Source organism: Fundulus heteroclitus, unplaced genomic scaffold, assembly GCF_011125445.2.
Source record: "Fundulus heteroclitus isolate FHET01 unplaced genomic scaffold, MU-UCD_Fhet_4.1 scaffold_378, whole genome shotgun sequence".
NCBI lineage: Eukaryota > Metazoa > Chordata > Actinopteri > Cyprinodontiformes > Fundulidae > Fundulus > Fundulus heteroclitus.
In genome coordinates, this window is record NW_023396790.1 from 55,017 (window position 1) to 81,691 (window position 26,675).

Consider the following 26,675-nt stretch of genomic DNA (forward strand, 5'->3'; position numbering starts at 1 on the left):
TTGCTATCTGTTTCATTAAAAATTGTCTTATGGGAAAAAAATATATATCGCTTAATCTGCTACGCTATTATTTAGGCTAAAATAATGACATTTAAATTCAAATAAAATTAAAATATTTTACTGAACTTCCAGATATGTGAATATTTAAGAATACATTTATATTATATTACAACAAATTTTCAAGTTTTTTTTTAATCACCATCGTTTTGTCATTTGTAGAATTTTATAAAATGGCTCCATGCATGAGATATATTTTATTTTCTAATTTATCATTTATTTGATCGTATTTTTATTTTAGTTACATGATGTCTGCGTACATTATTTGTATTTAGCAAAATAACACTAACAGCATGGGATGGGTGTTCCTAGTCTGGTCTGTCACCTTGACAACATTGGCCCAATGACAGCGCGCACGCGAACTAGGCCAGCCAATCAGAGGCCGCCTCTAAAGCTGCATGTCATTTCTGCTCCGCTTTGCTACCTGCAGCGTGTTTTGTTTGTCTGACCGCCGTGGAAAATCTCTTGGACCGCTGGCTGGAGCCAAACCCGGGACGCCTCCCCTGATTTCCCGCCCAGGAGGGCTCCGGGAGCCGCAGAGGGGACACGGAACGGGGTCTGTGGAGTCCGGTACTGCCGCTGGATGAGAGAGAGTCTTACTCGGCATTATTTTCTACCCGGTGACAGAGGCAGAAGCAGCGGCGCATCCTTCTCCCCTCCCTTCCCTGATCCTCTGCTGCCCTCCGCGGCCGCCGCAGCCCACCGGCCATGGCCCTGGTGACTCTGCAGCGATCCCCCACCCCCAGTGCGGCATCCTCGGCCAGCAGCAGCGCGGGGGAGGTGAGTGGGAAAGCCGGGCATCGCGATTTGTGTGCGGGGTGTGAGGAGGCGCTAAGAACGCTCCTGCAAGAGCCAATGCTCTTGCAGGAGCATTGGCTCCTGCAAGAGCCAATGCAGGACATTAGTGTGGCGACTAATGTCCTGCAATGCATGCCTGCCGTGTGTTTTGTGTACTTGACAGGCTTTTGTTTCGGTAGTTAGTTGCAGCTTTTGCACCAGGATTTGTAAACAAAATCCTGCAGCGGGGGAGGGGAAGCCGTCCGGGGCTTAGCTGTCAAGTCAAAGTGCTCATTTTGCTCTCAGAGGTTGCTCTCCCTGCTTGGTCACTGGCATTTATGCACTCACAGCTTTTGCAGTTTGTGAGAAGAACAGCTTTTCACAGTTCAGTCCACAGATTCTGGCATTTGCCTGTGACCTTTTTCAGTGATGTAACGATTAAAGCTCAGAAACATAACTGTGTTATGGGATAGCAGCTGATTTTAAGGGGGGAAAACACGTGGTTCTTTGCAAGGATTTAACATTTGTTTGCAAAACAATACAGAAAAAATAATTATAAGCCAGTGACATTTTTATTTCTGTTGTTTTATTTTCCAGTTTGCAACTGTTGTATAAAAGGAGTCATTTAAAAGAAAAAGAAAAAATATGATTTTTATTTTTTTACTTTTAATGCTTCAAAACCAAGAAACCATTAATTCTGTAGCCTATAGTGTGTTACCCCCGTTAAAACACTTACTGATCTGTAAGAAAAAGCTGAATTTGAAAGTAATTTAAGCTCTTCAAATCACATTTTCAGCACTGAAGTCCTGGAGTCATGGTGAATGAAGAATATGTGCTTTCTGAAGAGGGCCAGAATTCTCTTTAGGACTTTATAAAATGTTAGATAACAACTTGGCCAGTAGAAGCCGCTGCCATATGCGTTAAGAAAAGTGATTATTCTAGCTGCAGCAAACCGTGTAACATTTATGAATATATTTTGTTAATGCAGGGGATGAAACTGCTCCCTGACTCCCTATAAATAAAATAAAATATGAGTCAATCTATGGAAAATGTTGAATGTCGCAGTCAAAAATATGCTAAATTGTACGTCTTTAAAAACAAAAACATTTAGAAGTCAAGAGCTATATTTCTGTTATTGGTGTTACCTGTGACTAAACATAATTGATGTTTATTTATTGTTTTTATTAAAATATGAGTATTCTTTTGTACAGACAGAGTAGCAAAGAATAGTATGAAGAAAAATGTCTGAAATGTGCAATTTTTTTAAAATTGGTGTTAATGTTTACGTGCCAAATCTGAAATTACTTGAATGCCAACTGTATTTTTTTTAAACTGTATTTTACACTTTAAACCAAAAAACAGTCAACAGTTTTCTTGCATAAACTATCAATGCTCAAAATATTCAAAGAAATGGAAAGAAATGCACTGGATTAAAATACAAACAAAAAACTGGTCTAACACCAACGTCACATCCATGATTGTATCCATAGAGCACAATTTGACCTTTAATCTGTTTGATTTTATACTTTAAAACATTTTGTTCCAAAGATTTCTAATCTTAAAATGCAGTCATTTATAAAGCTTTCCAACTTTCCAATTGAACAGCTTTGAAACATATTTTAAAATGTTTAGCAGTGTTATCATGAGGTTTCTGATAGTTGCATTTTCCTTAGTTTTTCAACTGTAATGGGTTTTCAAAACCTCACAAAAATGAAAATCCCAGTATATTATTGTACATTATTCTATTATCTAACACTACATGCCTGCAGATGATGTGATTTATGCTTAAAAGTTAAAAATAGCAGCTTTTTACCTAACATTATTGATACCTTTCCCATATTGACAAGGTAACATCAAAAGTGAAGTTAATTCAGACAAAAGGATGTCATTTTCTCTAAATGTCTGCAATGATTACATACATACAAAATATTTTAAAATTAAAAAATAGACAGGATTTTGATGACCTTGGCGTTCTGAGTAATTGTTTATATATATATATATATATATATATATATATATATATATATATATATATATATATATATATATATATATATAAAAATGATAACCTGACTCTCGCCAGATGGATTTTGTTCCACAGATCCATCTGCAATTGCTTCACTGGAAATTTCAGAACGAGCGTTATCAAAAATCCTTGCATATGATTGGACCATATTGTAAAACCACTTGTCCATCGCCTTTACTAATGTACTACTTCAACCCCTCAAACCAACCTGTGATGCTGACTAGAGCGACGCAGGGAAAACCAAAACAGAACAGCCACCATCTTGGATATGCCGCAATGTCGGTAAATGACGATGTCGTCTGCAGATGGAAAATCTGCAAATAAAATTCTACATTACGCGCAGGGACAACGCTGATGAAATAGCAATCAATGTTACCGCTTGCTTCCTCGCTGCGAGCCGCCATTGTTGTCTCGGATAGCTTTTTTGTTGAAGTACCTATTAAGCCGAAATTGCCTGAAGCATTTCATGTACTGCTGCTATAAGTTACATTTAAAGTTCTGTGCTTTGTTTTTGTTTTTTGTTGTTTTTTACCATTAGGATTTCGGAAGTGATGATGACAGGAAAAATAATCAGAGGTAAGAACTTTAAGAAGTCTTTTACGATATTTCATATGTATTACATTGTTCCTCTGTGTGCAAGTTGTAATGACTTGCTGTGGCGACCCCTGAACTAGGGAGCAGACTTTATTGTTGCAACGTTCCTTGTGTTGTAAATATTTACCGTGTTATTCCCTAATGAACAACTTCAAGAGATACAAAGAGGAATTCTTTAGATCAATATCCTTAGGTCAGAAACTTATAGATTTTCTTTTTTAATTGTCTGACATTAAATAAGAATAAACCTTCCCAGTTTTAGGTCATGTATCATGTTTATTTGCTAAATGCTACGAAAAATAATCTGATTAAAAAAGGCTGATGAAACATAAAATTAAAGTTTTAGTCCATAATTACCGTTGTTACATTTGGAGGAAAAAGAGAGAAGCCTGCAAGCCTGAGAGCAGTGAGGGTGGTAGCATTGGCATTTTGAGAGTTTTGCTGCAGGAGGGATGACTGTGAGGAGCTTGTGAAAGAATACCTAAAACATTTGACCCAAGTCAGAAAGATTGAAGGTTATTTTTAACAAACACTAGGAAAATCCAAGTAAACTTCTAAATGTGAAGAAAGCTCAAAAAACGGCTCTAAAAAATATCATTATTCATGCATATAGAAAATTATTTTGCTAATCCTAAAACAGGAAATGTTTAATGCAATTTAGTATCAGCCAGTAAGAAAGGATGTCTCTTTTATACAGCGAGTGTATTATTGTCTTAATGAACATTTAAAATATGTATGTTTTTTTAAGTCAAAGGTTTACAAACCCATTCCACAAGTTCAATTCAATTCAATTTTATTTATATAGCGCCAATTCATGAAGCATGTCATCTCAAGGCACTTTACAAATTAAAATTCAATCAGATTATACAGATTGGGTCAGATTATACAGATTGGTCAAAAATCTCCTACATAAGGGAACCAGTTGATTGCATCAAAGTCACAACAAGCAGCATTCACTCCTGGAGAAGCGTAGAGCTACAGGGAGAGTTGTCTGCATTGTCTATGGCTTTGCTGCAATCCCTCATACTGAGCAAGCATGAAGCAACAGTGGGAAGAAAAACTCCCCTTTAACAGGAAGGAAAAACCTTTCAGCAGAACCGGGCTCAGTATGAACGGTCATCTGCCTCGACCGACTGGGGTTAGAGAAGACAGAGCAGAGACACAACAAGAGAGACAAAAAAGCACAGAAGCACACATTGATCTAGTAATCTGTTCTACATTAGATGGTAGTAGCGGGTGATCTGTCTTCCTTGGATGATGTCACAGTTAACAGAACGTCAGACCAGGTGTACCTACTATGAAGAAAAAAGAGAGGGAACAAAAAGTTAAAAGCTGAAATGACGACAAGCAATGCAAATTGGAGAACAGTAGAACTCAGTAGAGTAAGAAAAATAGACCCTGATGTCCTCCAGTAGCCTAAGCCTACAGCACCATAACTATAGAGATAGCTCAGGGTAACATGAGCCACTCTAACTATAAGCTTTGTCAAAAAGGAAAGTTTTAAGATTAGTCTTAAAAGTAGACAGGGTGTCTGCCTCACGGAGCAAAACTGGGAGTTGGTTCCACAGGAGAGGAGCCTGATAGCTAAAGGATCTGCCTCCCATTCTACTTTTAGAGACTCTAGGAACCACCAGCAGACCTGCAGTCTGAGAACGAAGTGCTCTGTTAGGAACATACGGGGTAATCAGAGCTCTGATGTATGATGGAGCTTCATTATTAAGGGCTTTATACGTTAGAAGAAGAATTTTAAATTCTATTCTTGATTTAATAGGAAGCCAATGAAGGTAAGCTAAAATTGGAGAAATATGATCCCGCTTGTTGATTTTCATCAGAACTCTTGCTGCAGCATTTTGGATCAGCTGAAGGCTTTGAACTGCATTTTGTGGACTTCCTGATAGTAAAGAATTACAATAGTCCAGCCTTGAAGTAACAAATGCATGGACTAGTTTTTCAGCATCACCACTAGACAGAATGTTTCTAGTTTTGGCAGTATTCCAGAGGTGAAAGGTGAAAGGTTTGCTGGTGCAACGCTCAGTTTGTAACTGTGACTAAGTAACTAATCTGTTTCTCTAAGTTTGCAAATTGTACCCATGCAGGGTCGTTGGACCAAATCTGGCCCTATATCCCTCGCTGTGTCCTCAGTCTGCAGACAATTAGGTGGTCTCTCCTAAAACTTGGTTTTGCTTTGTCACGATAGAGATTTCAGCGACGTATGATTAAAAATAACAAATTGGATCTATTTTTAGGATCAGTCTGAGCTACAAAACATGGACAGTGATGAAGATTTCTGTTGATAGGGGGAAAGAAACAAATGCTGTACCATTTAATAGAAAGAGCTGAACATTTTTTTTAAAAAACTTGTTTTTTACTTTGACTCAACAAGACATTCATCATTATCCGTAAAACAGTTTTTCAGAGGTGTTTGTTTTAATTATTAAGGTAAATACTTTGTGAAAGTTGCAGTCAGAGCATCAGTCTACAAAAACTGATGTAAACCTTGTGTAACATAAGCAAAAATAAGGGTGAATGATTTATAAATGACTATAGGAAAATAATCAATTGGGATTGATGGGATGTTAATGGGGCGTAGATTTGATTTTGGCTAAACCAAGCTACTTTTTTTTGTTTACTGTTGATGGGTTTGTGGGGAGAATTTTCTTCATCATATTTGGTTGTAGTTTTGTATTATTGTCTTGTTGTTGTTTTTTTAAATGTTTGTGTCACTGTTGGCTTCTATTAATTAGTTGTTGAACAGGGTGGACCTGCATTAAATGGTCCAATAATTGAAAACAAAAAATAAATGATCCAATAATCAAACCCGAGACAACCTGGGACGATCTGATTATTTTCTTGTTGGGGATCCAGTTTCTGACACCTTAAAGCAGCACCATGTAATTTTTGACCCAAGTATTAGCTTAATTTGAGATATATTAAATGATTTTTCAGGTCAATATGCAGCACTTTGTGCGTATGGATGCTCAGTGCAGGCAGCCCTTCCAAAAAAAAACTCACCTATGTAACATGAGAGGTTCGGATCAGGCTCGTGTCCAAAACCAACTTTTTTTTAATGTCTTTAATGACCTCCTATCTGTGATATGGGTTGATTATGACTGTTTAATTATTGTGGGAGATTTCAACTTTCACGTTGACAACCCTGAAGACAGAATTACAAAATAATGTGTGACACACTTAGAAACTTTGGTTTAACTCAACATGTTAAGCAGCCAACATACAAACAGGGACATATTTTAGACCTGATCATCACTAAAGGTCTAAACATTTCCAAGGTCAACGTAACTGATGTTGCCTTATCTGATCACTTCTCTGTTACCTTTGAAAGCATAATTTCCAGTGACTCATTTAGCCAAAGGGAAATCATAAGAAAACGCATCTTTAAGGATGATGCCACTGAAACCTTTAACCAAGCTTACTCCTCTGCGTCGTCTTTGTCCTGCATTCAGCAGATGAACTAGTAGATAACTTTCAGTCTAAAGTTTCAGACATTATTGACTGCATTGCTGCAATTAAAATGAAGGTTGTTTCTGGGAAGAAAAAGTCTCTGTGGAGAAATGCTCCAGCAGTTAGAAGTGGAAAAAAGGGAGTATCGAAAAACTGACGCAGGTGGTTTGGCCTAACATAAGGCCAAAATAAACGTAACTTTTATATTGAATTAACTTACTTGGTTTATTGCTGCTAGCGCGTACTCCGGGCGCTGGAAGTCTTACATGAATGCACTTCTAATTTCGACATTACAGTCAGGCAGTATTGTAGACAGCTCAGGGGTCCGATCAGGTAGTGACACAGTTTACCGTAATTCTCCGAATATCTATTGAGCATAGCGGCCTTGTTGCAAACCAAAATCGTACTTACACATTATAACGTATTTTTGAGTGCATCATACCACATAAAATCGGCCAGTAAAACACAAGTACAGTAATCATGTGTAAAATGCACTGGATTATAAGGCGCACTATCAATTTTTGAGAAAATGTAAGGATTTTAAGTGCGCATTATAGTCCAAAAAAATACGGTAACAGCCTAAAAATTGAATGAAACCTCGCCCAGTATGATGTGAATAAACAGTTGCTTCTCTAAAGTCTTTGCGCCTTGATGCTGTTGCCACACACCGTCCTTAAGACCAGCAAACTGCCAGAAGTTTTATAGAGGTGGACACATTTGCTGATGACCAGTCAGTCAAGTGTTGTTGGCAGCACCTGGCTCCTACCTTTCTTCCTAAATTATATGCAGTTAGCCGGGATGTGCTTAGTTTTCCACTGCAGGTTTATTTTTTTTATTTTTTTTTCATCTTATTAACAGTATATCTTGTCACAATATAGAACTAGTTAGGTTTATTAGCGTTCGTGTTTGGTGAGCATTCAGATTGTTGCTACCAATGTGGTATTCTCCTTACCATTGATGATATGTGAGATTCACTGTCATGTGGTATTCGTTTTACCATTGTTTGTATTGGTAAATAATCGTTACTTGTGTAAAACCACACGTACATATTTACACATACTTATGCACGGATTATTTATTACATGGGCATATAATACTAACAGTTGTGATTGTATTATTTTCAAAGTGGGATTCAATAAGTTTTACTTTTTCCCACTCCCTTTTGTTCATCTGCATACATTATGTTGTGTGGATAGATTTTTGTTTTTGTTTTTTCTTCTACTTGTGCAGCGATATTTTGTTGTTTTGTTCTTGGCGTACGTGTTGCACACTCGATCAATGGAGACGTCGACACATGCATTAGTTTAAAATAATCCTTTACTTTCCGTTTTTTTCTGAATGTACACAGTAACAGGCACATATAAGTCCAAACCGGTTTCATACTAGTGGCTGTAATGGTCTGCTGATCTGCCTACATTCCCGCCACAGATAACCAGGACCCCAGGGCTGCCCTTAGTGCCTGTTTGAATTGATCCTCCTTTAAACTCAATTCCCTCTCAGCCAAAATATTAGTTACCAACTAATGCCTAACAAGAACACTGCAACACATAGGCTCTTTTAATTACAAAAATAGAATATTTAATGGAAGGGGATCACATTCTAAAGGAAGGTGGTGATGGGTCATCTGGTCTAAAGCCCCCTGCAACTGGCCCCCCCACACACGACACGCTCGAAATAAATGAAACTAAATATTTACCGGTTTGTAATTTTCTGCATGCTGCTGTACACTAGAGGTTAGATTTGATTACATACCAGGTGATACTTTCATTATGTCCTGATCTATGAAACCCCTAAAAGAGGCTGCACTCTTCTTGATCTGTACTGGTATTGTTGCTTTATTAGTTATTATAATCATGCTGTTGTGGTGAGGTTTTAAAAGGTAATGTTGAACAACACCATAAGAAGAAGAGGGTTAGTTTAACTTTTCTCTTTATTAGGCTTTATTGATTCTTAAGACTTATTTTGACAGACGTTTAGCCTGTATTGTCCTCCCTGCTTATTCTCTCATAGACAAAGCAGGTGGAAAAATAGATTCAATGTGACAAGTTTTTAAAAATAGTTTCTCACACTGTGTTATATAACAAACAGCGCGTAAACTTTTGTCCCCATTCAGAAACAAGGCTTTTCTTTATCCAGCCAACGTCACAGAAGTCAAGGCATGTATCAGCAAAGCTTTGCCGAACACTCTCGCTTTTGTGTTGGATGTGTGGGCTGGAAAGAAAAAAAAAAGAAAGCCCTGTCATGTTTCGTTGATTCATCATCGACGTGAAGTCCTGATTCCTGCGTGTCAAACATGAGACGTTCCCACCCGCCTGCACGCTCTCGCTCTGAATGAGGGCATTGTTGCAGAGACGAGTGCTGAATCACGTGCTGCAAAGAGAAGCCGGCGGCACGGAAGAAGCGTCCGGTGGAAAGAAAGGAGAAGATGAAGGACGAGGGAGGTGGCATGAGTTGAACGGCGTCAGGTAGAGGAAAGGGGCAGTTGTGGGAGATGGGAACAAGGGTGGAAATGAGGGGCTCTTTTTGGACAAGCCTGGGCTTTTCTGAGGTGACTGGAAATCTTAAAACCAGCAGGATGCAGCTAGTTGTAAAGTCTTCACATGGAGTTATTTTCAAAGAGCTGCCTCACTTTGTGAAGAAAGCTTCTCTGACGCGGAGGGAGATCTGTCGCATGTAAGTTCTCAGAGCAGCCGATGTTGGGGTGATTGGGCTTGTTGCAGCAGCTTAGGACATGGGGGCGTGTCATCGGGTTAATTTACTAATAATTCTCACTTTTTTTAAGCCTTTCAGTCACGGCGCTGTTTAAACTCATCCTTCATCTCTTCGCCATTTCTGTACAAGGAGCCAGACTTTCATTTTATCCTTTACTGATCTAAAAGCAGTACTTTTGGGCTCTCTGCAAGGTTTTTAGCTTTAGCTGCATTTTTCACTCATTTATGACTCATGAATCATTCAGCCCTTAAAAGGCACCTAAACCCTAGGAGGTGAGTTGGTGTGTGTGTTTCTACATTTCATAGAGACCTTAGCAAGGAACCAATTTCAAACAGGAATTAGGCTTTTTGTCAGTAGCAAATCAAAATTTGTGCCTTTAACTCAAGTACAGATAGTCTAAAAAAACCTTCAGGTAAACCTAGAAAATGTTTTTTTTTTTTTTGTGGACATATTTTTTGCATCAACTGAAGTTTTTACCCAACCCTGCAAGAATTTATTCACAGTTCTAACAAAAATATTTTGTGTTTTTACTGCAAAACATGTTCTAATTTAAGTAGATATTCTTAATTTGAATGTAGAAAATGCAATAGATGTAATCACAGGTATTTAGCATGCAAAAATGCTAAATTAGGCTTAAATCATCAACTCCAACTGTTTGCTGGAAGCAAAATGCTTTCAATATGAACCTTTGAATGTGTCAAGTATGCATCAGCCTGTATTAGGAGGCTACTTTAACATACGGAAACGACCACTGTGGCTGTGTGGTGGTTTGAAGGATATGAAGGAGTTACGCCCAACAGACGTCTCTGTAAAATAAGTCAAAGTTCACTTTTTAGTCTTCAACATTTTGAACCTCTTCTCGGGATCGGTTTCTCAGTTTTTATGTATTTTTTACTATTATGTTAATTGTAATGTTCTGCACAAATATGCCTTTGGTGACGTCACAGGAAAGCATAAGGCAGCCAAATTAAGTTGATTTGCGTATGCTTATTTGTATTTCTCTTGCTGTTTTTCTTTCATTTATGTTATGCCACAAACCTGTTTGATTATGAATATTATTATTAATTATAATTTGCTATTAGAATTTAAAAATAGATCATTTAAACCTAAATGGTAGCTACAACAAATTGAATTCAAATGGTTGTGATCCAAGGGCAATGAGCCTGCAATGATTAACACTAACAATTTGTTTATTAATTAGCAATTATGAGCTTATTTATGCTGGAAAAGTGTGATCTGACTGGTTGTTGACAGATTAGACTTATCCAGAAAACGTTGATAACTCAAATTATAATTGCAATTAGAGTTTTAATCCTTACTTCTTTACCACAAACCAATGAAAATGTCTGTTTATTCAGTTGGTAACTCAAAAAGGAGGTACTTCATTTTGCTCTTAGAGACCATTCAACTTCTGGACCAAAATAACCACTAACAACTACTATTTCACAAGTTATTATTTCTTAAACTAATAATTCCCTGTTACAGCAATTATTCTACTTAATAAAACACTAGGAAACACTACTCGCTACTCAAAAGAACATGCAAAGGAAATTAATGAAAATAAAACAAGTGAAAAATGGATTAAATGAGAGATGGCAATGCTTAAATCAATTCACAGTTGAGACTGACATCATATTCAATAAGTCGGCGCTTTGACATAATTGCATTGAAAGATATAGGCTAAAGTGAATACGCACAGATCGAACCGATTTGTACCGCTTTAAGTTCTGAAGGCGATATTTGTCATCATCTCCATTTGCTTTGCCATGCACAGCAGCATCCATCATGGCTTCAGGGTCTGATTGTGGCCCAAATACAGAATTACACCCGTAACAAGTAAAGCGCTTTATAAAATACAATAAACGTTGATAATCTTCTTAATGTTCACTAATCCAGCTGATTGGGTCAATTCTTGTGCGTTTGTGATGTCATCATTCATCGCAGATACACTTTAAAGTAGAAATTAGTGGGGGTTTTTTGTTTGTTTGTTCTTTAAAACACTTTTTAAAACTTTGCATTCTATAAAACCTTGAAGTGGAAGTTTATACTTCATTAACCAGCTCTGTTTTTTATGTCTGTGTATATTTAGTAAATTAAAAAAATGCAGCCCTTGACAGTATCTTCAAAACCTTTTGTATTTTTAGAATACCTCCAACAACTGCAAAGCTATCTTTTTTTTGTTTTTATATCATTGTTTCTAGTGTTATGTTAGTTCAGCCTTGGACTTATTTTTCTTTTTTGCTGGCAACTCGTCTAATGTCAGCACATAGCAGCAGAGCTGAAACAAAAGGCCTTGTCATGGTCCCACTCTTGTCATACCAGGCATTGTGGGCTTTTGGTTGAAAGAGGAAATTAAATAACTGGTGGGAGCAAAGCCAAACTCTGATGCCGAGTGTAAAGAGAGAGATGCTAAAGTTCTCTTTCTGCTGCCTATATGTAAAAGTCTGAAGTCTTTCTTTCAGCTTTGGTTATAGGTAACATGATCTACAAAAGTCAGGCAAAACATGCCTGTCCTAAATGCTGGAATGGGACGGTGCTGAGTTTCATTTAGCAAAATCCTGTCCAGTGAAGCTGTAATAAGGGTTTTAAAACTTTTTTAGCAATAGTAATTCTTTGATGACTCAGCATTTTTCTAGGTAAAAGTTCCTTGTATCCTCTTTAAAGAGATGAAGAGAGACAATTCATGGTAGTAAAAAAGCAAAATAAGTCATTTTAAAAAGAAGCCACTGGTTTCACCGCCACTGAACTGGCTTCCTGCTTGTGAACTCTTACTGCATTCACTCTATTGTTGAGTATAGTCTCTGTTCACTTGAGGAAAAAAAGACATTATCTTACTGGACTTGCTGTTTGCTATGCCGTTACCTCCTTACTGCCCACTGTGTTGGTGTCTTTTGTCAGACCGTTGTTCTGCTTTTTCCCCCCAGCATCAGTGAAAGCTTCTTCATGGTCAAAGGCGCTGCCCTGTTTCTCCAGCAGGGCGGCAACACACAGGGACCAAAGACTCCGGCGCACCACAAGCATGCAGGTGAGAACAATTATACACAAACAGCTGAAGCTTTGATCCTCTGACTTCTGCCTAGGGCTGAACAATTAATCGCATTTTCAATATAATCGCGATTTAAAAAAATGCAATTTCCAAATCGCATAGGTCTGCAATTTTTGGCTATGTAACAATTAGGGAATTAGACGCATCCTTTAAGTGTTGTTAAAATGTTTGAAGTGGATTTGCTCCACATGGAAGGGAAGACCGTTGCAGCAGTGAGATAATCTAAATATATTACTTGTATTAGAGTTTATATAATCATACATAGCATTAAGTTCTGGTCAATCAGTTTAATATAAGGACTGGCTACACTTTATGTTCAAGGCTTGATGTCCAAATCAATTAAAAGCTGTTCTCTTGAATAATATTCTGATTAATAGAAACATTAAAAGTTCTTGTTTTAAATAGTCCTTCTTTACAAACATCTTTTTTAGAGAACATTTTAGTTGCTTGTGGTTAATGCAGAGAAAAGTCAAAATTGCAATTTTGGTTGAAATATATTGTAGGCAGAACGCAATCATGTCTGCTCCCAGTTTAGATGCTGTGGGTCTTTTAGCAACTAATCCGCACGGCGAGGAAACAAATTGATTTGTTGTTTGTATATATTTAAAAAGACATGATAAATTAAACTGGAAAATAATCGCATTAAATCGCAATATTAAATTAAAAAAATAGCAATTAGATTATTTTGCTAAATCATTCAGCCCTACTTCTGCCCCCATCGTTTGCGCCGCTAAGGTCAAGACGAAACTAAATACTTAACTATTTTTGGATGCAGTGCTTTGAAACAGTGTTTCCTCCCTTGCAGATTTGTGCTGTTATTGCTTTTTTTGTTACACTTAAACGACAAGGACTCGCTGGTGTGCCTTCAATTATTGTGCTGCTGCATAACCCAAAGTGTGCTTATGTTTAAGTTCACAAGTAATTCATGGCTGTGCATACTTCTGCAGCTTTTTCTGCAAGAGAGCAGATTATTTTGGGATATGCGAGACAGACCTTTGTGCTGCTTTTGGTGAGCGATGGTTTTTCACCTTAAAACTTTCCCTTAGATGCTACTTTTTTTCCCCCAGTCTTTTTCTGATTGTTGAATAATGAACCCTGACCTAAACTGAAGCGAGTGAGATCTGATTTCAATTTTCTCCTGGGTTCTTCTGTGACATCCTGGATGAATGGTCAGTGTAGTCTTGGAGTAATTTTGGTGGGTCGGTCACTCCAAGGAATGTTCACCACTGTTCGAAGGTTTTCTCCATTTATTGACGATGGCTGTGAAGTATCAAAGCCTTAGAAATGGCTTTGTAGTCCTTTACAGACGTAAAGATGTCTGTGAGTCTTTTTTTCATCTCATTCCTTTAGATTGGTTTGACAACGTTGGTTTGGATAGCTTTTTTTCACCTTTACTAAATAGAGCCATTATTTAAATTAGAGATGGGTGATATGGACTTTAAATTTTATCACGATATATTGTGGTATTATTGTGATAATGATAAAAGTGATGATAAAAAAAACTATTTACAGCTTCTTGTAATCTTTTTTAGGTAACTGTGTGGCTTGACTGCATGTCAATTATAGCCCCATAAACACAAATGCTGTCCTTAAAAAAACACATGTTTAATTACATAACATATTATTACAGATTTCAAAATACTTTTCATCAGTGCACTAGTTACACAAAGAAGTGTGATTTCCATCACTAAACTGCACACAGTAACTGCATTTAATAATATTTTTGAATTTATTGCTATTCATTGATGCTCTCGAGAAAACCAAGAGTGGAGAAAATAGCTAAAGTAGCAATCCTGACAATACTGGCAGTTTCTGGGGTTTTCAGACAACACTAATTGGAATTTATCGTTGTCAAGATAAACCCAAATTCTTATCATAAGAAAATTTTCACAATAACAATAAAACAATATGATAAAGGCCCGCCCCTAATTTAAGTAACTGCATTTTGTAATTATTCAAGTTATGTTTATCCGATTTTAAAGTTTGATCTGAAGCCTTTTGCTGTTGGGAGTGAGCAAAAACAGACAAAATCTGCAAGAGGGAGGGGACTACTTTTTCATAGCAGTATGTATAACTCTGAGATGTATCGTCACTCGTTAGATTCATGTTATTCTTTCCCTTTCAGGGGATTTACCTCAACATCTGCAGGTGATGTTCAAGATACTACGGTCTGAAGATCGCATCAAGCTGGTCAGTTTTTTTTTCTTATTCTATAAATATAAACCTAATCACATAAATACATTTACAAGTGCTCTCGCATTGTAGTGGTGATTCCATTGTTTGTCAAACCAGACTTCCCAGATCAATGAGCCACTGTGGGAATATTTCAGTCCCAACGTCAAGAACTTCAAAGTTACATTTTATGGTTTATTTATCCTGTTTGGCATGAACTAAACAAAGATCAGTTTTTATTGTTTACTGCTGCTTTTCCTGCTTTGGTTAAAAAATAATAATACTGGTCCTATACCACTCCCTTTATTTAAAGAAATGGCTCACAGTGCTTCTTGGCTGCTTTGCAAATACAAACAAAAATAAATTATCATTATTAGCTTACAAATTAAACCTTGCAAATAACACAAAAATAAAAAGTAACCCAAGCACAGATTTTAACAAAATTTAAAGTAATAAAGAATAAATAGCTACAGCACACACTGAAACAGATAATTCATGTTTTTTCCCTATTTAAACAGAAACTTCAGATATGACCCAAATAATGATCTAGAACTACTTTGAACAACAACCTGAGTTCTGACTATTTTTGTCATTGTTTTAAAATTAAAATACGTCTACAGTGATCCTGTGTTTCACTACCAGCTCTGTTTTATTATTACCCCTGGTAAACATGTGTTGGGTGGCTTATTTTTAATACCGATCATTATTCATCAAACTTTACTCGCAACTTTTGATTAGTAATCAACGTTTGATGGGGGTATAAAATTATGTCAGCATGTGTTTTTTTTAGCACGCCCACCGGTTGTTTGGGAGGCATGCCAGAAAAAAATCCGGCTCTGCCCAACCTTTTAACATAAGCACATGTTAATTGCTGCTGGGACGTTTACATGGAATCATTTGATTTGATCAATTGAGATGAAGATTACACTTTTCAGCAACAAATAGCATAGGTGGTTCTACAATGGGTGTGTGTGTGGGGTCAAAAACACCCCATTTTCACTGGTAAACATGGAGGAGGACCTGTGATGGTGTGGGCTTGTTTCTCTTGCAGAAGGATTGGGGACCTTCTTAGAGCGCATGGCATCATCAGTTCCTTAAATAAAAATCAGGTGGCCTTTGCTAGATAACTTAAAGCTAGTCACCGGGTCTTTCAACATGGTAATGATGCAAACTATATGGACAAGTGAACATAAAATTTCTTCACCAGCCACAAAACCAACCTTCTTTCATAGTTATCTCAGTCCTAACCATTAAAACACTTGTATAGTGAGCCTAACATTGATTTTATTAAAATATTGACTTGTTAGCTGGATCATTTCATTTTTTTTCAGTCTTTCAGTTCTACGTTTGCAATGCCGGTTATTTCCTCATGCAGAGCACACACAGCAGCTAGTGATGACCAAACACAGAGCATCGTGTAGCAAGCACCTGACCGAGCCAAGTCTGCTATTTGGAAACATTTCAAAGTTGATAGTCTGACTGCAACATGCAATATCTGCAACGTAAAAAATTGCGAGGGGTGGTGTAAAAGTTGGTGAATTCAAAACCACAAACTTAAATAAGCTGCCCCTAAAGCACCATGCTAAAGACCATGCGGACCTTCAGTCACATGGCAGGGTATACTGTTCATTCAGCAGTCGTATCGGTATCGGCCGATAAGCTCAGCCCAGGTATCGTTACCGTATCAGATTAGAAAAAGCTGGATCGGTGCGCCTCTACTTCATAGTAAACGTTTGTTTTCTTTTACTCTTTTTTCATATTGTTTTTTTTTTTTTTCCATTTAAAGTTTGTTCAGATTTACAGTGAATACTCAATACTGCTTTCAAACATGTGCCCTGAAGTTTAGCAAAGAAATAAAACAGTGACTTCAAGAAGCTGTGACCCAAATGGTAAACACGTTATCTGTTAATTCCCCCGTTGTCTCCAAGGCTGTGCGCTTAGAAAGCGGATGGTCAGAGCGAGTGCGTTACATGGTCGTCATCTACACCAACGGCCACCAAGACACAGAAGAAAACATTGTTTTGGGAATGGACTTTCCAGACAAGGACAGGTATTCTCTCTTTCAAACCACTGCGTTATGTGTCCTTTCAGTTTATTTAATGTGCTGAAATGATATTCTGCTAATTTCCAGTAAAAACTGCTCCATCGGGATGGTCCTGCCTCTGTGGAGCGACACCGACATTCATCTAGATGGAGATGGGTAAGATGGGCCACGACTGATGGGTCTATCTGTGTCAAACATACAGAATGTCTGTTTGGGGTGATTCGCCTGGTAACACACTGCCTCCCAGTGGCAACAAAGTGAATTACACACAAGAACAGTTCTTGCTGACCTGGTAACATTGCCTAGCTCTGCTGGAGGAATGTTCCACCGCTTGGAGCCATCAATAGTCCCCCTAAATGTGCCCTGTCCTGCTCACTAACCTTAGCCTTCATCCAGCCTCAAACAGATCCTTCTTCTCCTCTTCTTCCTCACCAGAGGCTTCAGTGTGAACACAGCGGGGCGGTCACATGTCTTCAAGCCTGTCTCTGTGCAGGCCATGTGGTAAGTACGCGATATTTGGTATCTGCCTGAACGTGCTGAAGTAGTACAACAGTACAGCTTTAAATCCTCAGGGCAGCATAGATTAAACATTGTAAACACAGTCAATTGTTTAGTTTTTTTAATAAGATTTATAAATGTTATTATATTTATGGATTGCAAAACTGTTAAGAACTTCAGAAGCCTCAAAACTCCCACTAATAAGGACCAAAATAGAACAATTTTCCATTTTATCCTATTGCATAAACACATTTCTACCAACAACAAAGTATCATCCCAGCCCTGACTGTTCAAAATATGCATACAACACTACAGGAAAATCATGTTATTGCTTTGAATTATTGTCATCCTTGTGGATGACAAATTAAAGTTTTACCTATATTTACGTATAACTTGAGTCTTTTCCCTAGAAATTTTGTCTTCGAGGGGCCTGGCTTTCCTTAGCGTAGCTTATGTCTTGTGTAAGTTTATACATGGTTATATTTTGAAGGCTACCAGCCACTTTTCCTCCCTACTTCTTGACTGAATGAAATTTTCTTTAAAATCTAGACAGAAAGACTTTTGTTGATTTGCTACAATCAAAGCAAATGTTATTTTAGGCATCTGAAAATGACCATAGAGATGTTTACTTGTTGAGAACGTTGAATATTGAGTGTTAATGCTTATAATAATTGAGTTATATCAGGCAAACATTCTCAGTATATTGAAGTAATCAGGGCACCACGTGAAATAAACAAATGTGTCCTTCAGTCGTAGCACAACAGAAAAATACTGACAAAGGATCCCGCACTTCCGACATAAGCGATACTTAGTCTGTTGGGGATAATTCATTCATTTATAAGCTTTTCTCTTTAATGACCGTCCCATAACCCCCAGTCAGAAAAGGCTCCACCCCTTTCTCCCCCTTCTTCTCCATCTTAACTGGCTGAATGTTCCCCAGCTTACGCACCTGCCTCATGTCCGCCTTATTATTTGGGAGCCTAGAGACCGAAACAGCTCAGGGTGTGATCTGGTCCTATTAAGAAAGGCTAATTTTAATAACATTAACCAAGAACACCCACAGACATATGATATTTTACTACATGCCCTGACTTTCTTGGGGAAGCGGACAATTTTGTTGCCGGGGATCCCCCCTTGTTGAATAGTAGGGGAAACACCGATCTTACTGTACCTATTGGCAGGCAAGATAGAAACTGGAGAAATTTTTTCTTAATTTGTATAGTATTACCCTTTTGAATTTATCGCAGATTATCTGGGAAATGAACAGGGAAAACGTCTCAGTACAGTACAGTTCCTTTACAGGTGTTAAAAAGTCTTAAAATAAATAAACCTTTCATTGCAGCTGCATATACTCACACTGACATTTTTAGAAAAGCAGACCTTTAACAAGCAAAGGATGAATATGTGGTATAAGCACCTTATACATACTGTTAAATGTGGTTGAGGATATATGATGCTGTGAGCCTGTTTCTCTTCTAAGTGGCCTGGTTACCTTGTTAAATTTCATGTATTGAGTCTTTGAAACACCAGGATAACGACACGAACGACCTGACCGATTCAACACAGACACGTTTTCCCAGATGTAAAAGTAGCCTTTCAGGGCCCTCTCAGTCCCTAGACCTAAATCCAATAGAAAGCCAGTAAAGGGATCTGGAAGGAGGAGATCATACGAGAAGACCCAGAACTCTGCAGGATCTAGAGCGGTTGTCTCTCTGTTTGCTCCAGCATTATAAAATGTTAGAAACGTTGACAGTAAGGACACAGTTATTTCTTTACATGGCATTTTTCCCAAATTAAAGGTTGAATTTTTCAAAATTTTGTAGTGTGATATCCCACTGCAACGAAAATTTGTTATTTTACGTCTTTTTACACATCTTCACCGGAGGTGCCAAGACATTTATGTATATGCATTCTATAGTCCTGCCCAGAGTAAAGAAATTGTATCAGGAAGGTGAGATGAAAACATCGTTATTTCTGAAGTTTCGGCAACAAGGACAGAAATAACTGTTTTCCAACAGTACATTTCTTTAAATTAATTTCCACCAAAAATTTAATATTATTCCATCCCTAACCATTTAAACTGTGCGCGCATAATATTTTAAAAAGAATAATTTTACAGAACAGTCGTTATCCCTGTGGATATAAATAATTGTTGTTGTTGAAGTTCGTGTACAGCTTTTTACTGTTAGATATGTCAGAACTGGATATATTCTTTTTATATAGTCATATATTTACCCTTTTGAACTTCCAGCAAATTATCTAAAGTTGAGAAAGTTTAGGGCAAGATATTTATTACCTGCTTTAATCGAATTTTGGGATCAGTTTTCAGACATTTTAAGTTTCACAGTCTGTTCAACAGTATTGACTCTCTTGCTTGGATTAGATTAGTATTAATTCCATCTGAATGTTTGATTACAATAAAACAATTTGGTGATTGTAATTATACACCTGTCAGATGCCACTTGTTGCTGGTCAATTTTAAAAATAAAAACAGTGGTGTTTTATGTTGTTTTTTTCTCCTAAGAGCAAGTTTCTTGTCCATAACACTTTTATCTGACTGATGGTGCAAACGCTCAGTGACCCAGACTGCCTTTGTTTCCACAGGTCTGCCCTCCAGGTCCTCCACAAGGCCTGCGAGGTGTCCCGCCGGTACAACTACTTCCCAGGGGGCATTGCTCTTACATGGATGGCCTTCTATGAGAGCTGCATCACCTCGGAGCAAAGCTTCATCAATGAATGGAACGCAATGACCGACCTCGAGACCACCCGGTCCGATTCTCCCAACATGTTTGTCGACGGGTATGAAGCCACATCAACTTTAGTTCTTGAGTTTAATTGCTTTTTTGTCAGTAATATTAGTTGTAATCTGGACATTATCTTGTGGTCTAACTTGCCTTTTAGCCCGACTGAGCGAGAAAGAACAGAGTGTCTAATCAAGTCCAAACTTCGCAACATCATGACGTTTCAAGACCTTGAGAACATCACTTCAAAGGAGGTTTGTACCCGGTTTACAGTGCGAAAAATTTTACATCACAGGTTTTTGGAAAAACATAAAAAATTCTGTTATTTCTGGTGTTAAAACATGCCTTCAAAGCCAGATATTTACATCCACTGTATAAAAACTGTGACCTTATATCAGACAAAACCTATTTAATTTTGGTAAATCAAAACAAACAAAAGATTTTAGAGAATATTTTAAAACTTGTGTATGTCATCCACTTAGATGCCCTAACCTAAATGCAGATTTTGGTTTAATGGATGGCAAGAGCACAAGATGATAACTGAAGCAGGGCTAGATGGAGACGAAGCCTTATCGCAGCAGACAGGGTCGCCATCTCCTTGAAAAATGGATAAGGGACACTTCTTGGCCAGGCATCGTCTCCCACCCTACTCCTGTGTGTGAAATGATTTGTAAACATTTAACTCAAGCCATAACTTGAAAAGAAACATACTTTTGGTTCTAAATATGGGTCAGTTTCTTGTTTTCAAGAATCTTTATTGTCACCATAGTGAAATTGGTTTGAGACAGACACCGGCTAGGGATGCACACATATTACATAACATGCTGATACAATAAGACATATTATAATATTATAATAATATTTACACACACACATATATATATATATATATATATATATATATATATATATATATATATATATATATATATATATATATATATATATATATATATATATATATATATATGAAATCAGTTGATTTCACTGACCAATACACTTCCTGAGAAGCTTAAAGTGTGCAAATACTCTTTAGGGTTCGATAAGACTTGTATCCGAATCAAAAAAAGTCAGATAGGAGTCCCTTTGCGATCAATATGAGTAACTGTTGCATGAATTAGACACCCATCGCTCTCTCACTGATACACTAATGCCCGCAGTAAATACTCTGCGATAACTTTAAGTCTTCATTTACGGAACTGTGCAATCTTAATTGTTGGCTGTCCAGCCAGACATTGAGAAACCAGAGTAAATAGACGTTACCAGTAGTGTGTTTGTAACATGTAACAGACCACAAACTTCTCAGGAGGGTACAGTTGGTAACCCTAGCCGCAGATGAGGCTTTAAAACCAGGCAGAACTAGATTGTTTCACTGAATCAGGAGATCTGGCAACAGGTGGATGTAGGGCAGATGAATCTGTGGCAGGTGGTGATTGGAAACCACTGTGACTTGTCCCAGCTCATCAGATGCTGCTTCTGTGGGCAAGCAGGACCCTGCCTAGCCAGTTGGCCCTCCTCACGACACTTGAAAGTCAGAAGTTACGTAGACTTCCTTGATATTTAGTGTCATTCCATTTTTATCTGCATGAATTGTGTCACGCTTTGTGCGTCCTTCCAGAGGATTAGCACAATAGTTTGCGCTACAACAGTTCTGTCAGGAGGAACGGGACAAAAGTTGATCAGTCAGGTTTGTAGGCCTGTTTGCAAAGATTTTCAGCTCCACTCACACATTTTAATAGGATGAAGAGCTGGGCTTCATGATGGCCACTCCCAAACATTGACTTTAACAGAATTTGGTGGTATGCTCAGAGGCTGTGACCCCTTTGTGTCCAAACTTGAACTTTCAAACATATGCTTTGAGGATTTTACTTTAGTATTTTTCTATAATGCGTTCCAAAAATGCACCAGTCCCTCCTCCAGCAAAGCAAGCCACATCATGATGCTGCCCCTCCAGCATGCAAAGTCTGCAAGCATCCCCCTTTTTTCACATTTAACAATGTGGGAACACATTTCAATTTCCCTTTTATCAGACACCACGGCAGGACCCAAAAAATGTCTTTATTTCCTGTTTGTTTGTAGATTGTAATCGTTTTGTTTTTGTTGTTTATTTCTCTCTCTCTTTCCCTTTGGAGTAATACATCTTCCTCTCTGAGTGGCCTTTCAGCCTGTGCTGCTACAGGATCTCTTTCAGCTTCAGCTAGCATCTTTACAAGCTATTTTGCTTTTTTTTCTGGGGTCTCAGACTGAAACCCTTCCTCTCCAGGACAAAGAGCCAGTTTATCCTGCTGAAACATTGATGACTGGACATTCCCATGCTGTTTATACCTGCATATACACTGCAAAAACGGATCTAAAAATAAGTAAAATGTTCTTAAAGTTAGTGTATTTATTCTTTATTTGGGCAGGTAAATAAGGTGATCTGTCAATGGAATGAGTATTTGTACCCCTAAAATAAGATAATTAGACATCCTGCACTTTAAATAAGATGATGGAGATGAATTGTTCCTATTTTAAGTGCCAAAATCTTATTCCATTGACAAATCATCTTATTTACCTGCTCAAGGACAAATACACTAATTTTAAGAAAATTTTACTTATTTCTAGTTCTGTTTTTTCAGTGTAGTTCTTTACACAGATAAATGTGGCTCCTCCAGACTTGGAAACTGTACCCAAGGGTAAAGCAGACTTATGGAGGTCCACATTTTAACTTCCTGATATCATTATCATGTCACTCAAAGAAAACAGCTTGGGGAGTCCTTCTAGTCAATTATTGTGAATTAACCTATAATATTAACAGCTTACAAAGCCATGATGTCATTATCGAGAGTCTTCCAAGTTGTTTAATGGCATTATAATGTTAGTGTATGTAAACTTCTTAATTTAAAGAAACAAAAAGATTACTTTCAAAATCCCCTTATTCTTCTGGCATTTAGGAATGAGAAATAACTTTGTTACATTGACATTAAAAATTAAAGGTTTATTTTTGATCTAATTTCTGACAGTGAGGAAGAAATCACATTTGCATTATAATCACAATTTTAAAAACACAATTTCCATATTGCAGAGGTCTTACATTTTTGGCTATGGAACAATTAATGGATCAGACACGTCCTTTAGGTGTCAGTGATTATGTTTAAAGTGGGTTTGCCTCCACATGGAAGGGAAGAGCGTTGTGGCAGTGAAATAATGTAATTTTGTTGAGTTTATATAATCAATACCATTTACCAGAAACTTTCGGGAATCTCACCATGGCATTAATTAGCGGTCAACCAGTTTAAAAAATAGACTGTTTGGTTGCACTTTTTGTTCAACAAGGATTGATGTCCAACTCAACAAACTATCCTCTTGCATAATAATATTCTGATTAATAAAAACCGTTCAATTTCTTTGTTTTAAATAGTCCCTGTTTACAAACATTCATCTACAGGGTGTTTTTGTTGCTTGTGGTTAATGCAGAAAAAAGTCCAAATTAAATCGCAGCTTCACACATGAACTCCTCTTCCTCAGATCCGCAATGAGCTGGAGCAGCACATGAGCTGCAACCTCAAAGAGTACAAGGAATTCATCGACAACGAGATGCTCCTCATCCTGGGCCAGATGGATAAGGCCACACTTATCTTTGACCATGTTTATTTGGTGAGTCCGTTTTTATTTATTTTTGTATTTTTTTTTTATAGCTGTTTTTGGTCACAGCTGGTTTTACAGTTGAATTGAATCAACAGAAATCTAATTTCTGAATATAAGGAGCCATTTTAGCTTTATAATGAGCATGAAAACAGGAAGCTCTCTATTTATAGCGTATTGATGTTGAATTTGGTTGCACCAAATTGAATTTGTACTTAAAAGTCAATATACAAATAAACACAAATACTCATATCATCTTACTGTTGTGCCCAAGCAGTAGATTAAAGTAAACGGGGACAGAACCGTCCCTGGATGTGGGCTCAGATGATTGAGAGAATTAATGAATGAATGGTTTATTATATAGTATTGGTAGTTTATTATTTTTGATCTATGAACTATGCTCTTTTTTAGTCTATTATGTCTCTTTTTTAATGTTCAGGGAAAAGCACAAAATAAAAATAAAATATTCTGGTACGGCTGATGTATTTTGTGTATCAGCTGTTGAAAAGTTTGAGAACCACCGCTTTAATATTTGCTGCTTTATATTTTCTTTGCACACTAATGCCTCAGGATTTAAAACGTACTTCATAACAGTCCAAGTATGCTTTGAAGTTTTTAGTTTGAACCTGCAGACCAACTTTGAGTTAATACTTGAGTTCAGTTGGATGCTTTAATGAGCTAATAATCTGTGAGTACTGCCTCTTACCCGTGTCATTTAAAATAGGCTCCAGCTTTTTGGATCACTGAATAGTAAAGCAGGTTATAAAAAGTTGGATATATGATCTGAATATGTTTCTGCTTTGTTTCTCTGCAGGGCTCTGAGTGGAACGCCTCCAATCTCGAAGAACTACAAAACTGCGGGTCAGCTGTCAAACCCTGATTTATAAATTTTTTCTTTTACTGTATTTAAAAACCAAAACATGACCATTTGACAATATTATAAGTGAAAGGATGCATGTTTCGGATACAAGTCTTATTGAACCCTAAAGAGTATTTGCACACTTTAAGCTTCTCAGGAAGTGTATTGGTCAGTGAAATAAACTGACCAATACATATATATATATTAATTTATATATATATATATATATATATATATATATATATATATATATATATATATATATATATATATATATATATATATATATATATATATATATATAATATAATATAATATGAAAATTAATTTAATCAGTTTATTTCACTGACCAATACACTTCCTGAGAAGCTTAAAGTGTGCAAATACTCTTTAGGGTTCAATAAGACTTGTATCCGAAACATGCATCCTTTCACTTATTAAATGCTCGACAATAATAAGAATGCATACATAATTTTCCTACTCGACACTATGTAAGTACCAGCAGCCATAGATTACAAAGGTGAAATAAACCCCATATGTTTCTTTTGCAGAGTTGGTTACATTCTGAATGTTACCAGAGAGATTGACAACTTCTTCCCGGGGATGTTTTCCTATCACAACGTCCGCGTGTACGACGAGGACGCCACCGACCTGCTGGCCCACTGGAACGATACATACAACTTTATTGTCAAAGCCAAGTAAGAGTCCAAAAAAGAGGAGATTCGTCCAAAAAATAAGCACCATGTAAAGGAGCAGAGATGTGAGATGAAGCAATCAGCCTGTTTGCTACATGAAGCTGACATAAAATGTAACATTTAAAATGGAAGAGTCAAACGGAGAGATAATTGCTTAAAGGAGCAATAAGTGATTTTTCACCACTAGGTGGGGTTTGAGCACAGTCTGTAGACCAAAACAAGATGTTTATCAAGCCACACCTCTCTTTACCTCCACTCCAGCTGCAACACGCCTCCTATGCGTGTATTTGCAAAGGATAAATACACAGCAAAACAGCATCACCTTTTGGAGGAACATGTCTAGTGAAGAAATAAGGAACTCATAACTTTATAGCGTTGTGAGCAAGAGAACGATTGGATCCGCTGGGAGGGCTCTCCGCCATCTTGTGCCTACTCTGGCGGGCCGGTGGCATTTTACGAGCAGGGAGGGGCTAAGCCCTGAGTGGCAGCTGGTCACATGCGCATACATGCACGCATGCGCACGTACGTGCACACGCAGCCGGCCCAGCTATGTAAACAAGAGGCTGGACAACAACACAGAGAGCTGGTGTGTGAGCTCGTACCATACTCTATCTAAAAGATACCTTTAGTTCTTCACAAAACTATTTTTTAGTTCTTTCTATCTAAAATAATAAAATTTCACTTACTGCTCCTTTTAAGGTGGAATTCTAAAACCCATCAAGTAATGTAAATTTTTACATTACTTTTACTTTTTACATTAAATTTTTACATTACGTATTAAATCCAGCCTAATGTCTAACCAGCTTCCCAGAATGCCCTTTTTTTTTATTTTTTATTTTGTATCAAATAGGAAGAATAATTCAAAGTGCCTGGTGCACTGTAAGATGGGCGTGAGCCGCTCTGCCTCCACAGTCATCGCCTACGCCATGAAGGAATACGGCTGGTCCCTGGAGAAAGCCTACAACTACATCAAGCAGAAGAGGAGCATAGCCCAGCCGAATGCTGGTTTCATGAGGCAGCTGGCAGAGTATGAGGGAATCCTCGATGCCAGGTAAGATGCTCTACGGTTTTATTCCGGTTTGCTCAGCTGCCAAAGGAGATTTTGTCAAATTTGCCCTGCAGATAAAAGGAGATATTTTAGTGTTAAAACTCCTTTTTCTAACGGTAGCCGTGAATACAGCAGGGTTCCTGCACAGTCTGGACAAATATGAGAAGGTATTGAATTTGATTCAAGCATTTTCCAGGTCTGGATAAGTGTGTGAATATATTTGTATTTTCAGATGTCAGTCCATTGCGTGTTGCATCGGTCTTTCTTTCCATTAAGCTGCAAATCGAACCATCCATAAGTTTGTTTGTCCATTTAAAGGCATA

At 37.5% G+C, this 26,675-nt stretch overlaps 1 protein-coding gene across 1 annotated transcript in view; it reads left to right on the plus strand.

Annotated features, from left to right (window-relative positions):
* The first annotated feature begins 443 nt into the window (after positions 1–443).
* Positions 444–26,675, plus strand: part of ssh1b (slingshot protein phosphatase 1b) — a 32,933-nt gene continuing 6,701 nt past the window's right edge. The window contains exons 1-13 of the mRNA XM_012849365.3: positions 444–837; positions 3,399–3,436; positions 12,550–12,650; positions 14,797–14,861; positions 16,772–16,893; positions 16,975–17,043; positions 17,323–17,388; positions 19,990–20,184; positions 20,287–20,380; positions 23,634–23,762; positions 24,565–24,611; positions 25,161–25,307; positions 26,155–26,355. Coding sequence (XP_012704819.2) covers positions 766–837; positions 3,399–3,436; positions 12,550–12,650; positions 14,797–14,861; positions 16,772–16,893; positions 16,975–17,043; positions 17,323–17,388; positions 19,990–20,184; positions 20,287–20,380; positions 23,634–23,762; positions 24,565–24,611; positions 25,161–25,307; positions 26,155–26,355 — 1,346 coding nt within the window. The 5' untranslated portion in view covers positions 444–765. The remainder of the gene's footprint in view (positions 838–3,398; positions 3,437–12,549; positions 12,651–14,796; positions 14,862–16,771; positions 16,894–16,974; positions 17,044–17,322; positions 17,389–19,989; positions 20,185–20,286; positions 20,381–23,633; positions 23,763–24,564; positions 24,612–25,160; positions 25,308–26,154; positions 26,356–26,675) is intronic.